Source organism: Ictalurus furcatus, chromosome 2, assembly GCF_023375685.1.
Source record: "Ictalurus furcatus strain D&B chromosome 2, Billie_1.0, whole genome shotgun sequence".
Lineage (NCBI taxonomy): Eukaryota > Metazoa > Chordata > Actinopteri > Siluriformes > Ictaluridae > Ictalurus > Ictalurus furcatus.
This window is the reverse complement of record NC_071256.1, coordinates 15,056,017-15,080,920: the sequence shown is the minus strand read 5'-3', so window position 1 is coordinate 15,080,920 and position 24,904 is coordinate 15,056,017. Positions and strand designations below refer to the sequence as shown.

The 24,904-nt window shown below is 40.8% G+C and overlaps 1 protein-coding gene across 2 annotated transcripts in view; it reads right to left on the bottom strand.

The window, feature by feature from the left end:
- ankrd50 (ankyrin repeat domain 50) overlaps positions 1 to 24,904 on the bottom strand; it is a 46,847-nt gene that overhangs the window by 5,238 nt on the left and 16,705 nt on the right. For both annotated transcript variants that reach the window (XM_053649920.1, XM_053649923.1), the window contains exons 3-4: positions 22,334 to 22,566; positions 249 to 3,802 (exon numbers count right to left, since the gene is read on the bottom strand). In XM_053649920.1, coding sequence (XP_053505895.1) covers positions 252 to 3,802; positions 22,334 to 22,566 — 3,784 coding nt within the window. In that variant the 3' untranslated portion in view covers positions 249 to 251. The remainder of the gene's footprint in view (positions 1 to 248; positions 3,803 to 22,333; positions 22,567 to 24,904) is intronic.

Genomic DNA, 24,904 nt, shown 5'->3' with positions numbered 1-24,904 from the left:
GGCACAACATGAAAATTTTTACAATAAAAAAAAATACATGCATAATTCTATTACAGTTACTTCTATGGCTGCATAGTTGACTAAAGACCAATTACCCTGTAAAGTCACAATGACTCAGAGCCATATAGTATCCAAACACCAAATCTAAGTATTTCTTTAATGTGTTTAACATTTGCACTGCATTATGCAGTGTGGACAGGACTAACATCTTAAATAAAATGGAGTTTAGGTCAAGTACTTCCACTTACCAGTTATAATGGCGTCTCTTTCTTGTAGTTGAACCCAGGGTCTGATCCTTCAATCTGCAGTTTCAGAGCTTGTTTAAGGCTTAATTCAGACTCCCCTAATGGGTAGTTGTCAAGAACTTCCTGATGTCCCCTACTGTGCAGAGTTCTGGATACTGAGACTCTCCCTAAATAGACTTGATTTCCCTGTAGGTGATAGTTAGGGTTGGTCATAATCCCATTTCTCTTCTTTTCAGCGCAGCTCTGCTGTTGGATATAATATGGCTCCTGCGATTGGCCAGAGTCCAGAGTGTTGGAGCCTCCCAGCACAATCTTGCAATGAGGATCCTTTACTGCAAAGTTGGATACTGGCTTGTTGAGAGCAACTCTTTTATCAAATTGGGTCATCTCATATTCCAAAACTTGACCATGTGGAAGGGCACTGCTATTTTTAGATTTCTTCTTGTCTCCAGATCCTTCCTTTCTCATGCAATAGTTTGTCCCATTCCCACTCTTTCCTCCTTTAGAGGATTTCAGACCTGGTTTCACTTGACTCCAGTCAAATTCACTGGTAGGAGATCCCGGCTGTGGGCCGATGGACTTTGTGGTCGAAGAAGGGGAAACTATAGACTGCCTGCTGCGACTTCGAGGCAGAGAGTGTTGCTGGATTTGCTCTGTGAAACTAAGTCCATGGAAACTATCTATGGGCACTGTCTGGGCTGTTGAGGTGGATGATGTGGTCCTCAGCGATGAGTTCTTTGAGCTTTTTAAGGAATTATTGGAGAGGGAGGACTTCTGTCTGTCCACTGTGGAGTCTGGAGATTCAGAAGGGGAGCTGAAAGCATGAACAGGTCCGTTAGATAAACCTCGACCTGATGGTTGAACATCTCCAGCTCCTGTGCTGCCAGAACTACTGGATTTGATAGTAAGTGATTGCATCTTTCCTGTAACTGACAGTGGGGTTTTCTGCTCCATAGTATGTATAGGTGAGGGATTGCAGCCATTCAGACTAGTGGCACCATATTTCTCTAAAAGTTTGATGATCATTGAGTGGCCTCCTTTGGCTGCCACCCTCATGGCTGTACGACCAAACTGGTCTGCATGGTTTGGATCTGCGCCATGCTCAAGAAGAATCCGTACTACATCAATGTGACCCTCTTGTGCAGCAATGCCAAGTGCTGTGGCTCCCTGATTGCAAGTGTGATCAACATGAGTGCCACTGTCAATCAAAAATTGGACAACTTTTGTGTGACCTTGCCAAGCAGCGGACTGAAGAGCAGATCGCTTTTCATTGTCACAAGAATTCACATCTGCATGGTAGCTGATCAGCAACCTTACCATTTCCACATGGCCTTGCCAACAGGAAACATGAAGAGCTGTCCTGCCCTCAGAATCACTCGCCTCTACATTTGCTGCATTCTCTAAAAAATACTCAGCCATGCCTAGCTGATTCTCAAGTGCCAGTATATATAAGGTCGGGCGGCCATCAGCGTCTTTGTAGTCTATGTCAGCTCCATGACTTAACAAAAGCTCAACAATATCTCTGTGTCCTTCCATAGCTGCAACCCTGAGGGAGTTTCTTCCATCATACCCTCTCTGATCAATGCAGGACTTATTCTCAAGAAGGATGTGCACACAGTCATAATGTCCCTCCTGAGCAGCCAGGATCAAGGGTATACGTCCATCATTGTCCACCTCTGAGCATCGAGCACCTTGTTCAATGAGGGCATCACACACCTGCCTATGTCCCTCAAATGCTGCCATGTGTAAAGGTGTCCAACCAGCATCATCTCTGTGATTTTCATCGAGGCCTCTGTCCAGCAGAGTTCGGACCACTTCCACATTCCCTTGAGCAGATGCAATGCTGAGCACAGTCCTTCCTTCACTATCAATACTGTCCACGGCTGCACCCCAAAAGAGCAATGTATTGACAACAGAAGCATGTCCCATGGATGCTGCAGCAAGCAAAGGTGTTCTTCCATTATTGTCTGTGTGGTCAACATCTGCTCCTCCTTCTAGAAGCAAATCCACTACGTCCACGTGCCCTTCATAGGCAGCAACCAGAAGAGGAGTCATGCAGTCTTTATCACAGTGGTCCACTTCTGCACCACGGTCAATCAGAAGACTAACCACCGAGGCATGGCCTTTGCTAGCAGGGACACAGAGGGCTGCAACAGACAAAGCTGTCCGTCCATCAACATCCTCATGGTTTACCTCAGCACCATGGTCCAGCAGGTGCTCGACAATCTCTCTGTGTCCCATGTAGGCTGCTGCAATGAGTGCAGTCCGTCCTTCATTATCAGCCTTGTTGACTTCTGCTCCATGCTGTAGAAGGTTAAGGACAATATCCTCATGACCTCCCCATGCTGCAGCTCTCAGGGCCGTTCTACTGTCTGCATCTGCACAGTCAACCTTAGCACCTGCATACAGGAGTGCCGAGACCACTTCTGAGTGACCACCCCAAGCTGCAGACCTCAAAGCCGTCCACCCATCATGATCCGTGTGGTTGATGTTGGCATCACAGCCGATCAGGCAGTTAACTACCTTGGTGTGTCCTTGTCTGGCAGCAAGTGTGAGTGGTGTCTGTCCGTGGTTGTCCTCAAGCTCCATATTGGCATCTCTGGAAACGAGCAGATTCACCACATCCAAGTTGCCACTGTACGCTGCATTAGCCAATAGAGTTCGTCCGCTGGAGTCACTTTGGTTTACTGAGGCACCATTATCAAGCAAAGTGCGGATGGAATCCTCTCGTTCCAGTGCTTGTTGAACAATGCATGAAGCATGATCATCCTCATTGCTGATGTGAGCTCCGGCTTTGACCAGAAGCTGCAAGACCTCCTGCTCTTTGGGAATGGATGTAGAAAGAGAGTCTTTTGCAGGTGTGCCATTCCACACCATCCATAGAGCCAGGTTAAAAGGTTCGATCTGCAGGTTGGAGTTGATCAAGTGAAAAGCAAACTCCTGCACCTCCAGAGGTTGGAGCTGCTTGGCTCTACACGTATAGCTCATAGCCATCATCCGGTGACCCTCAGCAGCATTGCAAAGATATTTCTGAGTGCAGTGCTTAACATCAAGAAGCCATTCAGCAAAACTGTAATGAAAAAGAATCTTGGTACCTTCGAGTCCATCCACTAGCAATTTGGATAGAATGTCCATCTTTTTCTGAAACTCCTCCATGGTGAGGGTCATGTTTTTAGTCCAGACAGCATGGTACAACTCCTTCACTGTCAAAGGCCTGCATGCAGCCAGAATGACGTTCAGGATGGGTTGCACTTTGGCAAATTGCTTTCTGACAAAAAGTCTTTGGCAGAGCCATAGGTAGAGTCCATTTAGTGTTCCTGGGATGTCGCGGATCTCACGGAGCATGATGAAGTTGTCAACCACGCCATCTAGCACACGCTCCAGATACAAGAAACAGCCACTGCTCTTAATGTGGAGCTGGTTAAGCATTTCTGCTGTCTCCTTGGTCAGGTGTTGCCGTAGTGCCTCTTCCTGGTCTAGCCTGTGCAGAATGTATTGCTGAACATCCTTAACAATGTAAGCTTTACGTAGGTCATCCAGACTGATTTTGCGGAAACCTGTAAGTGAGGAGAGAGAAATAAATTGAGTCTTTTTCTAAGTCAGGGTAAGTAACCATGGCACAGTTTAACACAGAGGTTTTTCAACTGATGCAGTGTATTAAACAAGATGTTCATCTACAAGAGACAAGAATGTAAAAATCTACTAGAATAAAACATAGTAATCATGTTTGGAAACACCCTAACAAGTTCATTCATTTAACAGCACTGACCTATATTTTATACTGAACATCACATTTTAACTTGAACACACCCCATGACCCCTCTGACTAGCTGGATTATAACAGTTCCCAGATGTGTACCCATAATAGTACAACAAATTAGGGCACGTACACACACAAACACACAAATATGTTCAAACATTACAGCACTGATAAAAGCAGTCCTTCCAGGACAGACAATATGGTCATGCACAATATACAAAGCATGGTTCCAGTTCACCCTTAAAAGATGAAAGGTCTATTTATATAGCAGAGGTAAATGGAATTTTTCTTCTCACATAAAATAAACAGCTAAAGAGCCGCAGCAGTTCCTGTAACAGAACCGTGAAACATAAAGTCTGAAATGTTCTTAGAGTTACTATACACACTAAAAATGCATTTAGGAATGAAAGGCAATCACTATAAACCCTGACATTTATTAATCACCATTTGCAGCAACAGAATTGCCATGCTAAGGCAGCTTGTTCTTGATAAGTGCAAATTCCATACTTTTATCTCTGGCCAGGCGAAAGGGTAGAACAGTTTCCCCGTGGAAGCACATCTCAGCACGTCTGGAAGCCTGAGGGCAATTGAGGCATTTACTCATGGATTTTATTTACTGTTCCCATGGACATACACTAGCTCAGGCTGGGGGGAAAAAGCCATGCATGCAAACTCCTACAAAACTGTTAGCATATTTCTCAGCCTTCGTCCAGATTGTGCTGCTGGGAAAGCAATGAAAGGAATTCTTTGTTTTTAATTAATTGCGTGTGTGTGATAAAGTATCAGAATTGTTATATTCTCTGCCAGGAAGCCAGATCTTAAGCTAAGCATTTTAGCCTTAGATCTGGTTAACTGTGACCTTTTAAATGTGATAAAGGGAGCACAAACTTAAACCCAAGTATCTTGACTTAAATATGTCAAAGCTCTCATAAATCCAAAAAAAAAAAAAAAAAAAAAGAGAAGCATTATCCAAGCATGCAGTGGCAGTTGCTTAACATTAAATTGATTGAAATTTAATATATGATGGTGCCATGAGTTTTGCAGAGTAGTTCTTTTTCATCTCTTAATAACTGCCTTAGCAATATCTCATAACCTACTATTTGAAAAGCGAAGAAAATAAGTGAAAAAATGGCTGCAAATTATGCATAGGCTTTTTTTCTAAGCTAGTCTTTGCTGCCATATTACTAAAACTAAAATACTTGGAATGAACAAAAATATGCTGCTGTTGTTTTTTTTTTTTAAATAATGTTGAAATGCTTCTTAACTAGAGAAAAGGATAGTCCATGTTTAATCTCTTGCTAGCAGTTGTTTTTGCCATTAGATGGGTATTTTCCATGACACGTCCCATTGGACTGCATCCATTTCCAGTCTCACTGACCTAGACCTCCACCTTAACCCGAATATACACACTCACCATTGGTGGGAGAGAGTGTCTGTGTGTTTGTCTGTCTCCAGGAAGAGGAAGAGGCCTTCTAGGGGTAAGAAAAGGAGGTGATGGTTGATGGCTGACCCATACTCTTTGCGTTGGCCAGCGGGCTTGTTTGTAACAATTTCCTTGTCTGTTTGAAGATGCTGTCTGAATGTTTGCTTTGGAAGTCAGCCATTAGTTATAAGGTTCATAGAGTTTAAGGGAGGACTGCAAACTTAGTGTGGCTTTCTAGTAAATATTCAAAGCCTTTGAGACAATACAGTATATATGACCAAACATAATATGAACTAGCAGCAATCTTATGAGACAACAATGTCTCGAGTTTCAATCCGAGATACATCCAAGGCACAGACACTGTGTGTTATGTTCTTAGTGGGATACCATAAACCAAAGATGCTGACCTACAATTTCCACTTGAGTCATCCAGTGCACCACGCTAACTCATGGATTACAGGAGGCGTCTGAATTGCATTTAAAGCAGTCTGATGCTCGTCACATCTACACTGAACATGTCCGGTCTTTTTCCACTCTATGCCGTCAAAAATCTTAAAACCACTGAGGAATTTAATGACATTAGACAGAATAAAACCAGTTGTAGGATTTTGTTTGTTAGTCATCTGCTAGCAGCTTTCACCGTGTGTAATTTGAGGTGATTTTTTTTTTCTTCTAGAACACGGATCGGTAAGATATTTTAGTGCTGGTGCTGTTAATGAGCATGTTCTTTGGTTCTTTAAAGGAGAGCCTGCCTACAATGAGGTTTCCAAATGAACCTTTCAGCATGAGAGCGTGACTTTCAAATAAAAAGGTTTTTATTTCTGTTACTTAGCTGCCTTGATGGGCGAAGTAACAAACAGTAGACAGGTTATTTTAATCTTTTAATGTACTCCAGCTGCTACTTGCTGTTAAATCATCAAGAGCACAGAGATTGGGAAACCTTCAGCCATATGACCTTTACAATCATGCAGATTGGAGTCATATGGCAAAATGCAGCATCATTTGCAATCAGAAAACAGCATGTTATCAGTGCTATGTGACTGAAATCCAGTTCAACTTTATTCCGCCAAGCCAAGAAACAGGTTCTGGACAATCCTTTGGCCATTCTTTTTGGGAATCGCCAATGAACATGAATGGGTCTGCAATACATATGCAACGTATATACCTTAAGAGACTTATTTCGAGTCTGCAGTTCATTAACACACACTTCATGATAATGAAATAAGCGTGTTAGTCTGATAAACTGTTTTAAATTGTGTATACTAGAGACTGCTGGACTTTTAGTGTTATTGTTAGTGGACTGTTAGTGTTAGTGTGTCTTTTCTATACAGTTTAGCGTGTTCCCAGTCCTCAACTCATTAACACACCCTTTGGGTGCTTAAATGGGTGTGTTCAAGCTTAAAAAAAAAAAAAAAGTGTAAAGACAGGGATACTGAGCTCTAACCCTAACACTCCATAACACACACATTCAAAACTCATGAAGGGTGTGTTCATGAACTGAGGAGTGGAAACACACGAACATCACAGTGCTGCTGAATTCTCGCATTGGATTGGTCAGAAGGTGTTTATTAATTTCCTATAACAGCACCTCTAACAGTAGTTCCGTAATGCACTCGTTCTAATATAATCTAATAGTTTCTAAAGTAATCGCTGATTTACTAGGACCTGCGTGGCAATCTAAGGCTAATAATAAACATATTTTAAAAACATGTTATTTAACAAAGAAAAATCCATAACTGTTGATATGGTGAAATTTTCTGTAAGGAGACCATTATGTAGCATTTATGGAAAGACGGAAGGAGTCTCCAGTTTCAGCACTTTTTCCACCAAGAGAACGTCTAAAGGCATAAAATTCCATTTCCAGAAAGTGCGTTTCCAGTTTCTTGGTGTCAAGCTGCATTTTCTTAGTCGTATCAAATTCAAAAATTTATTTAAAATTAAATCCACAAACTGAGTGTTACAAATATAAACTTCAGACTAAAACTTTACACTACTGTTTGTCCAATTATATAAGACTGAAAAGAACCCAATACACACACACACACACATCAGAATACATATTATTAATTTAGGACCGTAGTTTAATTCAGTGCCATAAACAAATGCATAAATACTTGTGTTATATATATATATATATATATATATATATATATATATATATATATATATTAGAATAGAATATATGCATTACTTTTTATGGATGCACAAAAAGTACTGAATTAAACTACAGTCTTAAATTAATAATAAAAACTCTTTCACTGCAACTTGTGGTTTCTGTTACTCCCTGCCTTTAGACATATTATTTTACTTGTGTTTACTTTTGATCATAATGATTTAGACATTACAGATCTTACTCGCGCTACACTCTGTATCACCGCATCTGCATTGCACGTGAGGAGCAACACTGCCTCGTTACTAATACATCACTTCCGTTATAATCAAGAACATAAGTTACACTGATACAGCATATAATGACAATAAACTTAAATTAAACTAAACCTTTTAAGCAACTCGCGACCACATCACTGTCATGCATTTTCTTCCTCAGTCATGTCATGATTACTTCTCCGTCTGATGGTCATTGAGAGAAAAGAAAGTCATGTACGGTGACTCTGGGTATTAGGCTAAAGCTAGCGCCGTCGCATAGCGTGCGTATGACGTCATGTAGGAAGCGGCATACACTTATGGCTAGTAAAAAAAACCCGCTAGTGTTCTATTTGAGATGACATCACCTTTCTAAAATCCACACACTAGACGGTAGTGCAGAGTGCATAGTGTAACTGTACAGTATTTCATTTGGGACACAACTTTAGTATTTACTCTTCGAAGCGTGTTTTCGGATCAGAAGTAACATAATGAGTAAATCTCCCCCGTGCCGCACGCAGACCAACTAATCGATAATGAGATTCGTTGACAACGATTTTCATAATCGATTATTATCGATTTTGTTTTGAAGTTTTTATTCCTTACATAATACGTAAAAACCTTCGTCTTGGAGCTAAGAAGTAATACAAGTTAATACCTGACTAGTACAACAACCTACCTGACTATCTAAAATGCTTTAACACACAGTTTATCCTCATGAAAGGTATGTTTATGAGCGGAATCAAGTTTATTAAAGCGAGAGAGCTCAAGGACTCTAATACCATCGACAGCACGAACAGTGTGTTAATGACCTGATAAACTGGAAACTTACTATAATACGAAGTCCAGATGTGCACACCACACGGCCCTTGTAAAATGAAGTCCACTAAATCTGCATTAAACCCGGCTATAAATATGGTGCGTAATGAAAGGATCACGTTGTTTTCGCGCACCTGAGGACACAGCTGACTAACACACTCATACAGGTGCATCCAAATCACCGTGTCTGACTCACATGGTCAGAGACGGGGAGGACAAAGCGCGACTCGTACTACCGTGTTCATCCTCCTCACACGCTCACCACCATACTACTGAATCATCAAACACCACCCACAATGAGCCGACGGTGCGATACTGTAATTATACTCGACCCGCTGCGGGCTTTACATGACATCAGCTTACATGTGGTGTGGTCCATTCTGAAGAGATGAAGCCCACACCGGGGATGATGAAAGGGGAACGCCCACGGCAGCCATCTGTACGGTTGCTCCAATCTGGTGTTGAAAAGCAACTGTATCAAAGGGCCCTTCTGAATGGGAGATTACTGAAGGGACCAAACGATGGACACTTTGTGTCATTCATTCTTTCATTCTTTCATTCATTCTTTTTTAATGGTGGTGTTGACTGATAAATAAGGACTTTGGTGTAGGTTGAAATAAAGTCCATCCATCCATCAATTCATCTTCTACCGCTTACTCCTTTTCAGGGTCACAGGGAACCTGGAGCCTATCCCAGGGAGTGTTGGGCACAAGGCGGGGTACACCCTGGACAGGGTGCCAGTCCATCGCAGGGCACAATCACATACACACTCACACACCCATTCATACACTACAGACACTTTAGACATGCCAATCAGCCTACCATGCATGTCTTTGGACTGGGGGAGGAAACCGGAGTACCCGGAGGATTACCCTGGAGGTGTGAGGCAAACGTGCTAACCACTAAGCCACCGTGCCCCCTGGTTGAAATAAAGTAAAAATCATAATTAGTTCACATTTAGTCATAATAAATCTAGCCTACACTTTGGCATCTTCATATTTGAGGAGTCTCCAGTGTCAGCACTTTGTAACAGTCAGAGGAAAAGCTATAACTTTTCAGACACAGGAAAGTCTTCAGGACTGAGGACCTCACAGCTTACTGTTTCTCAGGAACATGACAGTTTCTTGTCTTATTAAGACAGAAAAGAAGATGCATGCAAAGGGAATGACTATATGTATAGCTGCTGTAACATAAGCAATAACAGAACTTGCTTAAGAGAACCAGATAACAGAACCAGAGGCCAAAAACTGGAATTTGTGTCTGTTTTGGAAGTGCCCGTGTTTAGCATTGAATCTATTTGTGATGTAATACTCTACAGTAATGGTTAATGGCTCAGGGCTTTAAGAACGAGCAGTTTTTCATAAGTCAATATATATTTTTTTAACCTAGCCTACTAGATTTAAATATTATCATTTCACTGTGGCAGTTGTATACAGTGTTTTACTATCCAAAAAGCTTTAGTTGTGCTGAGTGTTTTATTTCTGTACCAATGCTATTGTGGAGAGGTGTAAATGGTTTGCCCAGCAAGGGGCTCACACCCCTCCTCTTTCCCATCACCCTGCTCACCAACAGCTAAACACAGAGTCCTGATACTCTACACACAGAAACCTAACAGTGTCCTGACTAATCTTATAACAGACTCATGGGGATGAAATAATTCGGTTATTTATACTGATTGAAAATGTCCGATAAGTTGAATGCCAGTGTACTTCTAGAAAGGGTTACTAAAAACTGATCGAAAGTCCTTTAATTAATACAAAAATGAGCAATGGCAAATTGCTGTGGTGTAAGAGTGATGAAGCATTTTGTGGCATGCTGTTGTAGTAAAATAATCAACTTCAGGGTGGTAATAGTATTCATGCCAAGCCATCGTTTCCCGTGTTTTATTCCTTACTCATAACACAAGTCAGGTATTAGCTGATATCCAGCTATACAATCGGTAACACAGTTGGGCAACAATTAACCTTTTTTTTACAGCGAAAAACCAACAATTTGTTCTAACAACATTACTTCTATATTGTCAAAATGTTACACACACCACTGGACCAATGGACGGATTCACACACAGTTATGAAAAGGTTATGAAAACCAGCTCAATAGCTGTCTTCTACTCTTAGTAATGTAATCAGCCAATATTTTTAGGCAAAATTTAATATGAATATTTAAAATAATTTCATTTGGACTGCACCGTAGGCGTAGACCTTACTCTGACCTTAATGAAAAAAAAGTATCTTGGCTCTTTTACACACACACACACACACACACACACACACACACACACACACACACACCACTAGCAGCAGCTGCTGTGCTGATTAGAATGAGAGATGGAGCTGTGTGTTCAGACACACCTGCTGCTGTTTAGGCAAATGGATCCTGAGATCCTGTGCTACACACAGGCACTGTTCAACCCTCACAGTGATCAGATGACAAACTATGGACAGACGGTGTGTGTGTGTGTCTCAGCCATAAGGCAACTCGGTCTTGGATGTCAGGGGCGCATTTGGAAGCGGCAGCATCCCAAATGGACCATGTTTTTCTCAACAAGCCATCTCAAGGCCATCAGAGCCAGAATGAAAACAGAAACATTATCTCTCTTTCTCTCTCACTGTGTTCCTCCCTCCTCCATTCTGGCATATGTTACACTTAGATATGTGGACAGAAGAAAAAGTCCAAGTCCACTAACTGCATTTATTTTATCAGTTACCAAAATTTTGGCTAGTCATACTGCTCTAATAAGACTCATCCAAAAGCGTGTTCTGATTGGCTGAAAGCAGTAGGAATGATAACAAACACCACTACAGGCAATATCGGGTAATTGCCAATAAGACCACAACATTTAACACCACATCACTGTTGAATTCTTTATTCTGACTGGTCAGAAGGCGTTGATTAATTTTATACTCTGACAGTAGTTAATATTAATATTAATGCGCTCATTATAATACCTCATTCTAATACATTCTATACCACATACTTGGAGACTAATAATAACGGATCAGTGGTTAGCACGTTTGCCTCGCACCTCTATGGTTGGGGGTTCGATTCCCAGCTCTGCCCTATGTGCGGTGAGTTTGCATGTTCTCCCTGTGCTTCGGGGGCTTTCTCCGGGTACTCCGGTTTCCTCCCCTGTCCAAAATCATGCATTGTAGACTGACTGCCATCTCTAAATTGTCCATAGTGTATGAATGTGTGTGCGACTGTGCCTTGTGATGGATTAGCGGTGGACGGATGGATGAAGTGTTCCGTTAGGAGACGTTTATTTAACAGTCATGGAAGGAGTCTCCAGTGTCAGCGCTTTGTACCGGTAAGCTGTAATGTTAAATTTTCCGCAATGAGAAAGCCTTCAGCACACAGGGCTTTATTCCTTATATATCCGTTCTAAATCAATCCTCACACTGCGACCATGGCAACAACTATAATAATAATAAAAAAGATTTAGATCATTTAGCTTTGTTATCGCAATGAAACCAACCAACAGTATGCAGAAAATGCAAAGTAGTTGAAGGTGATAATTTTAGATAACGAGCTGATTTAAGTCAACAGCACTCAGGTTTGAACATGTCTTTGAATAATAAAGAGAGAGAGCTAGAGAGAGAGAGAGAGAATCTAATATGATAGAAGTAGAGAAACAAAGATTGATTGAGACTTATGAAGAGAGAAAAAACAGATAGAGACAGATAGACAAAGAGAGATTGAGGGAAAGACAGAAAGACTTTAACGATGACAAGGATAGAGAAAGAAATAGATTGAAAGAGACGGTGATGAGAAGAAAGACAGACAGAGGGGCTTGAAAGACAGAGAGAGAGAGAACGAGAGAGAGAGAGAGAGACTCATTGTACAGTATATTGAGAGGTTTCTTTTTTTTTACTCTTGCTGATGCAAGCGCAGTGAAACGGGACAGATTTGCTCACATAACCACAAATTCTGTCAGAAATTCTGTTCCAGAGCAATTTTTCACAGCCTCTCTCTCTCTCTCACTCTCTCTCTCTCTCTCTCTCTCTCTCTCTCACACACACACACACACACACACAGACATACACTTCTCTTTCAATGTCAACATGTTACATTAATTCCATATTCTAGATTTTCTCATGTATTTATTTCCTTGCAATGCCATATCCCTGGTCAGTTTTATTCAAGCTGTCAATCTCCTCAGGATTTGACGGGATCAGCTATTGTCACTGGGTTGTCTATGAGTAAGACCGCAGTAATTCCTCTATGGCCACAATGTCTCAGCACATAGTGTGTGTCTCACTGCCATAGAACCGAAGTCAGTCAGTCATTTAAGAAGCCTATGTGCAGAAAAGTCAGCTGGCTAACATTCAGTAATATAGCTAGTTAATCTGATGTAGTGCCTCTATTGTCTTAGTTTACTCTTTATAGTTTACTCCTGGATGCAATGGTTTCCATTTTGCTCCATTTTTTTTTACCAACAGTTCCGCCTACTTATTATTTATTGGCTCGTGAATTCACACGTCAAAGTAATTGAAAGTAATTGCTACAATAAGCGAATGCACGCCCCGTGTCCTTTCCCCTTTGGTGAATTGCCTTTATCTGCTGGGAAAATTATATTTGCATTTGGTCTAACCCACGGGTTGCGTAAACCGCAATTCTCCTGTGATTTCCCTGAATTTTAAAAGTATTCTGTAGGCCGTCTGTCATTTTGACGGATACAAAATAAGTCATTCAATCTAGGCATGCACGGTAAGTCAAGTCATGTCAAGTGGGTTTTTAGTGTCATTCCTCTATATAGCTTGTATACATTGGAACGAAATGGTGTTTCTTCAGGACCGTGGTGCAACACGGAAGACTACATAAAGTGCAGAGATTTTTTTGTGGAGTTGCTTTTTTACTTCACTGGCAAAATTGCAATTGCATGAAATTGTTTAGCACGGCCTTTGCAGTGATGTTTGTTGGTAAATGAGCCCTTTTAGCTGTACTCATGTTCAACGCATGTGAATTGAATAGGGCTTTGACTGAATGTGTGTTGTGATGGTGTCACATGATGCGTCTTGGCTCAAATCTCTGGAAAATCTGCAGTAATTTAATATATATATATATATATATATATATATATATATATATATATATAGCGTATCTCACAAAAGTGAGTACACCCCTCACATTTTTGTAAATATTTGATTATATCGTTTCATGTGACAACACTGAAGAAAAGACACTTTGCGACAATGTAAAGTAGTGAGTGTACAGCTTGTGTAACAGTGTAAATTTGCTGTTCCCTCAAAATAACTCAACACACAGCCATTAATGTCTAAACCGCTGGCAACAAAAGTAAGTACACCCCTAGGTGAAAATGTCCAAATTGGGCCCAAAGTGTCAATATTTTGTGTGGCCACCATTATTTTCCAGCACTGCCTTAACCCTCTTGGGCACCAGAGCTTCACAGGTTGCCACTGGAGTCCTCTTCCACTCCTCCATGACATCACAGAGCTGGTGGATGTTAGAGACCTTGTGCTCCTCCACCTTCCATTTGAGGATGCCCCACAGATGCTCAATAGGGTTTAGTCCATCACCTTCACCCTCAGCTTCTTTAGCAAGGCAGTGGTCATTTTGGAGGTGTGTTTGGGGTCGTTATCATGCTGGAATACTGCCCTGCGGCCCAGTCTCCGAAGGGAGGGGATCATGCTCTGCTTCAGTATGTCACAGTACATGTTGGCATTCATGGTTCCCTCAATGAACTGTAGCTCCCCAGTGCCGGCAGCACTCATGCAGCCCCAGACCGTGACACTCCCACCACCATGCTTGACTGTAGGCAAGACACACTTGTCTTTGTACTCCTCACCTGGTTGCCGCCACACACGCTTGACACCATCTAAACCAAAGTTTATCTTGGTCTCATCAGACCACAGGACATGGTTCCAGTAATACATGCCCTTAGTCTGCTTGTCTTCAGCAAACTGTTTGTGGCCTTTCTTGTGCATCATCTTTAGAAGAGGCTTCCTTCTGGGACGACAGCCATGCAGACCAATTTGATGCAGTGTGCGGCGTATGGTCTGAGCACTGACAGGCTGACCCCCCACCCCTTCAACCTCTGCAGCAATGCTGGCAGCACTCATACGTCTATTTCCCAAAGACAACCTCTGGATATGACGCTGAGTACGTGCACTCAACTTCTTTGGTCGACCATGGCGAGGCCTGTTCTGAGTGGAACCTGTCCTGGTAAACCGCTGTATGGTCTTGGCCACCGTGCTGCAGCTCAGTGTCAGGGTCTTGGCAATCTTCTTATAGCCTAGGCCATCTTTATGTAGAGCAAGAATTCTTTTTTTCAGATCCTCAGAGAGTTCTTTGCCATGAGGTGCCATGCTGAACTTCCAGTGTCCAGTATGAGGGAGTATGAGAGCGATGACACCAAATTTAACACACCCGCTCCCCATTCACACCTGAGACCTTGTAACACTAACAAGTCACATGACACCGGGGAGGGAGAATGGCTAATTGGGCCCAATTTGAACATTTTCAGTTAGGGGTGTACTCACTTTTGTTGTCAGTGGTTTAGACATTAATGGCTGTGTGTTGTTATTTTGAGGGGAATACATTTCTCGAATACATTTCTTCTTTGAGGGGAATACATTTCTCGAATACATTTCTGGAAATTCTAGGCAAAAAGGGTGTCTATTTTGAAGATGCTAAAATACTAAATTAGTTTGATTTATTTTGGATTTTTTATCACAACATAATTCCCAAAGTTCCATTTGTGTTATTCCAGATATTTGATTTTATTATTATTATAAAATGTGGACAGAAAAAAAAAATAAAAATAAAGAATGAGTGTATCTAAACTTTTGATGGGTATTGTACATTAAAATGTTATAAAATGACTTTCATCACATAACTAGTTTATTGGTGTTGTGTTCATTAGCAATTGCGGGTTAAATGAACTAGCTAGCTAGTGTGAATAATATAGCTAGCTATTTACTGCTTTCCTTAATAAACTGTTAATAGATGGTTTGGACTCCCTGACACTCACACATTTCAGTACCTTAACAATGTTCAAAGTGGTAACAGGAACACCACTAGAGCTGCAACAACTAATCGATAATAATCGATTATGAAAATTGTTGTCAACGATTCTTATTATTGATTAGTCGGTCTGCGTGAGGCACGTCGTGTGTTTACTCACTACATTACTGTAGTGTTCCGAAAACACGCCTCGGAGAGTAAATACTAAAGTTGTGTCCCAAATGACATACTCTACACTTACACTATGCACTGTATACTCTACCGTCTAGTGTATGAATTTTATATGAAGGTAATATCGTCTCAAATGGAACACTAGCAGGTTTTTTTTTACTAACTGGAAGTATAAGCCGCTTCCTAGTCGACGGTGCATGACACCATACGCACGTAATGCAACGCCGCTAACTTTAGCAGATACCCAGAGTCACCGACAATGACTTTCTTCAGTTTACTGTTTGTCACCGTTACCTTTTATAAAAAGTAATGCATAAATACTATTGTGTTATATAAACTTATATATAATATAATCTAATATATAAGTATTTATGTATTGTTTTTATGGATGCACAAAAAGCACTGAATGAAACTACGGTCCTGAATGAATGATATATATTCTGGTGTGTGTGTGTGTGTGTATTGGGTTCTTTTCAGTCTTATATAATTAGACAAACAGTTATGTAAAAGTTTTAGTCTGAAGTTTATATTTGTAATACTCAGTTTGTGGATTTTATTTTAAATAAACGAAAAAATGGTACTGAAAGTTTGCCCCCCCCTGGTTAATCGATTAATCAAAAGAAATAAAATAATCGGCAAACTAATAGATTATGAAAATAATTGTTAGTTGCAGCCTTACACACCACTATTCATTACTGGATATGGCCAGAAATGGTTCAATTGGCAGTTTAAAAATAATATGACTGACAAAGGTAGACTTTGTATAATGATTTGCTGTAACGCAACTCTGTTCTCTTAGCTGAGAAAGCAGTTAAAGTGTAGTTTCTGTCTGTCTCCCGTATTGCTGTCAAAAATGCTATGGCTGAACCTTAAATATTGGCATCTCTGGGAATGTTCTACTTTAAGAAATCATGTTTACACCATTGCTCTTGCACATAAAAGTTACTGAAAGATGGTGTGTTTACTTCTCTCTCTCTCTCTCTCTCTCTCAACAAGATTGCATCATTTGAAATTTTGTCTCATGCCATAACCAGCATGTGTGCTTAATCTCTTCAAACTGTAGCACATACTAATTGTAAACCTGGCAGTGTGTGGGATTTGCTTAGCAGTCCGAGACAAACACTTTTCTTAATCGCTTGTTTTTCCATAGGTTTTGTGCCTGGCTTAGATGCCAAATCCCTTTAATAGAACCCCTTTGTGTGCGTGTGTGTGTGTGTGTGTGTGTGTGTGTGTGTATGTGCAAAATGAACTCTATTTCAGTTCAACAAATCATGTCAAAATAGTTTTATCTGCATGACCATATGGAGTTTCAGATTTGCCAAAGCACATAAATCAGTCTGTATCATCATCAATCATGTGTGTGTGGATAATACAGTAATCGTGTTCTCTGCTGTTTCCATTTATGCTCAAATTCAACTGGTATCTGGATAGCAGGCTGTGTGTGTTTGCGTGCGCGTGAGTGTGTGCCAGCAATACGACTGCAGCTTAAGGTTAACATACACCTGCAAATTTATTCACCTCATGTGAGATCGCAAGGTAGCTTAAAACATCACTGTCTCATTGACACACTGGTGTGCTTAATCTCACGCCAATACACTTTTATTCCATGCCAGTCACAACTAAAGCATATTTGATAACCTGCTATTAAAGACGGGTTCTGGCACGCCTGACATAAGACCACAGGCTCGTAGTCAACGATTACTGCAACATTACTGAGGCAACACCTCATGTATGTATATAGTCTAATGACATCAAGGCTCAATGCTGAAAATATGTACTACTAGAAACTACTAGAAGGAACATTTTAGCTTCTTTTAGATTTTGAACTATTTTCCTTAGTAGAAACTTTAAAATAAATAAATAAATAAACAAACAAAAACCCACACATTCCATACTGCTCAGACTGTCTGTCTCCACAAAGCCTTTCTTAAAAAATATACTCCCTTTGTGTCAAATAAGTATAGAATCTGAGTTACCGGAGTTACCACCTGGAAGTTAATTATTTCTCATTAACGGCATTGTGCATCAAGTGTTTAACAATTTATGAAGTTTTTTTAGTAAATTACAAATTCAAGAACATCCTTGTTTTAAAATGTTATATACTTTTAATGTTGTGGGACATCTATGAAACCGGTTACTTCCTGCTATCGCTTACGTTATAGCAGTTACTGTATAAACAGCTGTCTATTCACCAACCTCTTTTTTTTTTTAATAAGACAAAATATTGCAGCTTTACCTCTGACTGACACTGGAGACTCCTTCCATAAATGCTAAATAAACAATAAACAAAATAAATAATCTTCTCACAGAAAACCACACCGTATAAACAATTGCACGCATTTATGTGCAGCTTGTCATGTTACAGAGGAACAAAGCACTGACACTGGAGACACCTTCCATGAAATCTTTGTATCAACAATCATACATTTGAAAAAAGATTTTCTCCATAAATTACTCTTGTATAATTCCCACTAGGTCTCCCCTATCACACGACAGATACAAATCTGGGAGGTTGAAGGCTATCACGCGCTTCCTCCGAGACACGGTCATGGTGTGGTGTAAAACACTCAGAGGAATTGACAAAGAAGAGAGAGTATGACACGGGATTCTAACTTGTGACCTTGAACGCTTTTCTGGTTAAATAATTTTTTTTAGTCAAGTCATTATTAGGCTTGGATTATGTGGAGCTTTCACCATATACAGTAAGTCCCTATGTAAGTTGTTACTATAGAAACAACGCATTAAAGTGAGTACATTAATATAAACCTGTGACAAATTTAACATTTTTTAAAATACTTCTGTATCTTAGCAACTATAAGGATTTGTTGCGAAACCTTGAATGATCGTGTGGTTTGGGAAGGTGTACACTGATACTGTGCTACAAAGAAGAGTCACTAGACCATCACTTATTAACCTACCATACGTTTGCAGTGCATCATGGGTAATCTACACGGTGTTGCGGACACCGAGAAGAACATAATCATATTTAATACTTAAACATTTAAAATGTGTGTGTATGTATCTGTAATTTACCTGGTCATTAGGCGACTCATTTTAAATAACAGTATTTAGGAATTAGTCTTACACACAAAGCCATGTAGACATGCACATAGGCAAGCACAGACATACACACACACACACACAAATGGATGGCGTCTGTCATCACAGATCCATTACAGGGTACAAATGCATGATGGGATATGAGGGTTGTAATATTACCTATCACATATCACTCACTCACACACACACACACACACACACACATAAAGAACCAAAAAAGACAATAATTAAGGAATGAAAAGTAAAGCCCTGTCGTACTCAGACAGAACCGTTTATGTGAGAGAGTAAGATGCACAGAGAAAAACAAAAAGGGGGGGAAGAATAAAAGAATTAATAAGACGGAATAGATGGAAGAAAGACCATAAAAGGAAAAAGACAGAATAGAGAAAAAGAGATAAGAACAAAGCAAGGTAAAAAAGAAAGGATGTATGGATGGTTGGAAGGGAAAAAACAAGTATGTATGTAAGTAAATAAATAAATACTCAAATGAGTAAGATACAGTTGCAATCAAAATTATTCAACCCCCATTGCAAATCATGTTTACTGTCAAAATTTACAGTCTTTCAGCTGTTTGCAATTAACAAATCAAACAAAAGCAATTGAATTAGTTCAACACAACGAATGCTTCAAGTGGTTTCCCCAAATTCAACTGAAAATGCAACTTATAATGATTTCTCCCATCTCAAAATTATTCAACACCTGAATAGAATCTCTCACAACAGCACAAATATGCAAACCAAGTGTTGTCTCAAGCACACCTGATATAATTAATCAAGGGCTTCATTAATTGCACCAGGTGTGCATGAGCTGGAACACATGAAATACCTGAACTGGCTAGGGGCAGAAAATTGGTGAAATACCTGGACGGGGCAGAACAAGGAAGCTATCAATGGCTGCAACCAGATTTCTGAGAAGGCAGCTTGTGAAAAATTCTCAAGTGACTGCAAAAGACCTGCGGCAAGACTTTGTGGTGACAGGCACTGAGATTTCAGTGAGCAGAGTAAGGTGCGTACTAAATGCAGAAGATTTCCATGCCAGAACTCCAAGACGTACACCACTACTGACCCAAAAGCACAAGAAAAGTCGGTTCACGATCATATAAATAAGCCACAGAAGTTTTGGGATTCTGTTCTGTGAAGCGATGAAACAAAACTGGAGCTTTTTGGCATGATGGATCAGCGGTATGTCTGTAGGAAGAAGAATGAAGAAAGAACACTCTGTCCACAGTCAAGCATGGTGGTGGCTCGGTGATGCTCTGGGGCTGCTTTGCATCCTCTGGCACTGGAAACCTGCAGCGTGTGGAAGGCAAGATGGATTATCAGCAAATCCTAGGAGAAAACTTCATGCCGTCTGTGAGGAAGTTGAAACTTGGGCGTCATTGGACCTTCCAACACAACAATGATCCCAAGCATACCTCAAACTCCACCAAGGCTTGGTTGCAGAAGAAGCTCTGGAAGATTGTACAGGGCCATCACATTCACCTGACTTCAACCCCATAGAAAATCTCTGGTGGGATTTGAAGAAAACGGTTGCAGCACGCAAACCCAAGAATATTACTGAACTGGAGGCCATCAGGAATGTGATAAGATTCCTCAGGAACGCTGCCAGAAGCTGGTGTCTGGCTATGCATCTTGCAGCAGGTCATAACAGCAAAAGGGTGCTCTATTAAGTACTTATATACTTATATTTATTATAAGTACTTAAGTAAATAAATAATTAAGTACTTAAATAGGTAAATAAGTAGGTGAGTAAATATGATAGTAAGAATAAGAGAGTACATAAATAAGTAAACAAATAAGTAAGTAAATAAAAAAGTAAGTAAGAATATAGGTAAGTAATAATAAATAGATAAGTAAATAAGTCAGAAGGTAGATAAATAAGTGAGTAAATATGAAAGTAAATAAAAAATATGAGAGTAAATAAGGAATTTAACAATAAATAATTAAGTAAGTAAGTGTGTCAGTAAGTAAGCGTCTGATTGGTCAGCTCCTGTAGCGCCCGATTTGACATCATCAAATGGCAGCTGGAATTCAAATTCAAGTCCCAAACACTCCTTTTAGACATTAATCAAAAATATAACAAGTGCAAAGAAATCCACTGTGCACTACTTACTGTAATTATTCACCAAACAATGACTGAACGGTGCTAAGAGAAGAAGGATGAGGAGTAACAGTACACCTGATTTCTGACTGCATCTGTTCAAATACACACATACAGTATACTGTACACAGTAATACACACATACACACAGTTACATTATCTGTGACCCTTATGCCTTTAGACAGGTTAACAGTTATACCCACACACACACATATACACTCGCGGTGTGAGAAGAGACACTGTAATTATGTATGAAGTGTTTGAGCTGTGGGCTGCAGTGTTCTCGTAAACACTAATTGCTGCAGGGGAATCACACTTGAGTCACTTCTCCACACACTGACACACACACACAGACACACACACAGACATACACACACACACAGAATTTAATAATTGGACATGTTCAGGTGAATGCTAATATAGTGAAATAAGTTTTCTGTGGCTCTGTGTGTGCGCCCCGACTAACGTTAGGCTTCAGGAGCCTTGACTGATCCTGCAGATCCTGTAGCTTAGCGCGCAAATACACATACACACACATATATATTACAGGCCTGAGGCATCTGCTATGGAGACCATAGTGTGTCTGAGCCTCTTACCATCTATTAGACTGATAACAAGGAGAAAGAGAGAGAGAGAGAGAGAAAGAGAGAGAGAGATCGAGCATGGATAGCAATCCAAATGCATCCCACAACCTGAAACCTAATAAACCTGTAATGCTTTTTGGTTACGGCTTAAACATAACCATCCTCGTCAGGACGCCTTGCTCCGAAATAAAAACAGACGTTAAACAGAACGTGTAAAGAATTATGTGTAACAGAAAAACGATTAGTGTTGTTTCTCACACACACACGCACACACACACAGCATGATGTCTGGACTATAGCAAGTTTTAATGCACACATAAAACAGACACACAAGATTTATTTAAAGTTATACACTGTTGTTTTTGGCATAAGCAACTTATAACACACTCACAAACACACAAACACACTCACAGAAACTGAACTGTGTGTGCATGGTCACATACTTCTTTGACAACCACATCAATTACAACACACACACACAAAACTGCATGATATATGTGAGTCCATATGTCTGACAACCAAATAAATTACAGCTAAGGCATTTAACACACACACACACACACACACACACGTATTTTTAGGCCAGTTTGACCTCATTTCCTCCTCCGTTCACAGTGCATAATCAGCGCATTGAGTGTGTGTGGAGAATCAGTGTTAATTTGAAAGCAGATAGAACCCGATCAATAAGCACACGCACACACACATACTGCGTGGTTCCTCCTCAGTCCCAGTAAAGGGGGCGTGGCCTCTTTGCCTGTCTGTTTTTTTTTTTTATTTAGGTACCTGTCTGTGTGATTATTCAGATGTGTGCTAGGAAGTTTACCTGTAAAAAGCTTGGTGATATTTTTGTTCTGGCGGCGGGCCGAGCAGATGAGGAGGAGCCATGGTGGGAGGAGTTCGTGGTGGGAAGACAGAAGCTCGCCGATGCTGCGTGGGTTCAAGGGGCCAGAGCTTGACTCCGTCCCACCCGCTTTCATTCCCTCATCTATGGAGTCGACGAGCAAAAACAAGGCCTGAGGAGGAGGAGTGCAGCTCAAAAGCGGAAGCAGTACACACCTGAGAGAGAGAGAGAGAGCGAGAGAGAGAGAGATTGAGATTGAGTCTGAACCACGAAGTCCCTAAGAAAACGAATGCTTCTATCTATCTATCTATCTATCTATCGATCTACAGTGCCCTCCACTAATATTGGCACCCTTGGTAAGTATGAGTAAAGAAGGCTGTTGAAAACTGTTGTTATTGTTTAACCTTTTGATCTTCGGTTAAAGAAATTTACAAAAATACTCTGCTCTCATGGATATCAAACAATTGCAAACAAAACACAGGTTTATCAAAAAACTATGTCTTTGTTAAATATAGGTGTGCAGCAATTATTGGCACCCTTGAAGTCAATACTTTGTGCTACCTCCCTTTGCCAAGATAACAGCTCTGAGTCTTCTCCTATAATGCTTGGTGACGTTGGAGAATTCATGGTAAGGGATCTGAGACCATTCCTCCATACAGAATCTCTCCAGATCCTTCAAATTTCAAGGTCCACGCTGGTGGACTCTCCTCTTCAGTTCACCCCGCAGGTTTTCTATTGGTTTCTAGTCAGGGGACTGGGATGGCTATGGCAGGACCTTGATTTTGTGTTCAGTAAACCATTTCTGTGTTGATTTTGATGTATATTTTGGATCACTGTCCTGCTGGAAGATCCAACCATGACCCATTTTAAGCTTTCTGGCAGAGGCAGATATTTGATAGAGTCCAAGATGCCATGTATCCTAACAAAATGTCCAGGTCCTTTGGCAGAAAAACAGCCCAAAACATTAAAGAGCCACCACCATATTTAACCGTGGACATGAGGTACTCTTCCATATGACTACCTCTCTATGTGCACCAAAACCACCTGGTGTTTATTACCAAAAAGCTCTATTTCGGTTTCATCTGACCACAGAACCCTTTCCCATTGGAAGTTCAAGGTAATTTGAAAATAATTTTCTATAAAAGCTGTAGTTCCGGCTAGAGATGTCACGAGAACCGATACTTCAGTACCAAGTCAGTACCAACATTCTTAAAAGGTGAATGTACTTGTTTTTCTGCAGTAGCGTGGTTACCGTTGGTAATGACAGTACAGATGTTGCAATTCTTCCGGAACTGAAGGGGGTAGCAAATACGCGTACGCGTTTTAGTTGGTTCACAAGTGGTAAAGAAGAAGAACGTCTACAAGCACACGGGAAAAACAACAAAAATGGCGACAAGTTTAGCTCCGCCCCGACTCGTTGAGAAGCAAAGAGAGGAAAGATCATTGAGAGGAAAGGGATCGTTCATTTCAAACAAAGCGAGGAAACACCTGGAATTTGGCGAAGCACCTGAAAGACGGTCAGGCAGCTGGCATTGTAGCCGTGAAACCAGCTAACGTTATGCTGCATGTAATGTTAGCGATAGCCAGTTATTTGTTAATGACACTAATGCAACGTATGTTATAAACTACCTCCTTATGGGCCACCATGCATCGCCATTCAGCCCGTGTCCTGTCAGCTAAATGTAGCCTAATGTCACTAATAATTATTCACATGTTCATCCATCCATCCATCCATCTTCTACCACTTACTCCTTTTCAGGGTCACAAGGAACCTGGAGCCTATCCCCAGGAGCATCAGGCACAAGGCGGGGTACACCCTGGACAGGGTGCCAGTCCATCGCAGGGCACACAATCACACACACATTCACACACTACAGACACTTTAGACACGCCAATCAGCCTACCTGGAGGAAACCCCCACAGCACGGGGGGAACATGCAAACTCCGCACACACAGAGCCGCAGGAATCAAACCCCGGCCCTGGCAGTGTGAGGCGAACGTGCTAACCACTAAGCCCCTCACATGTTCATGCTTTTATTAAATCTTTTTGATCAAAAATGTTGAAAATCCTAAAATCCTGCCACCATATCAGTAAATTTAAATTAATGCTTGCATTCAGAGTATAAGGTGTGTGTGTGTGTGCGCGCGCGCTAATAAAACAGTGGAGGCTACAAGTGCTAAGGTGCACTCCTGAACGCACACACGCGCGTGCACACTTGTAGCCTCCACTGTTTTATTAGTCATTGTCAGACAGTGTTTGATAACTAAAATACCCCCCCCCCTCTCTCTCTCTCTCTCTCTGCCAGTATCAGTCAGAGGAGGATGTCCTCCAGGAGAGTTTTTAATTTATTTATTTTATTTTTGTACTACACCATGGTATCGACTTTGGTATCAAGTATCGTGTACTTTTGGTGGTATCGGTACCGACTACAAGGTTTTTGGTATCGTGACATCCCTAGTTCCGGCTGTAGAGCAGGTGAAATGTGCCCGTTCTGATGCGTTATCATTTCTATCATAACTTACATGGGGACTTTTATGGTAGACGCTCCATGT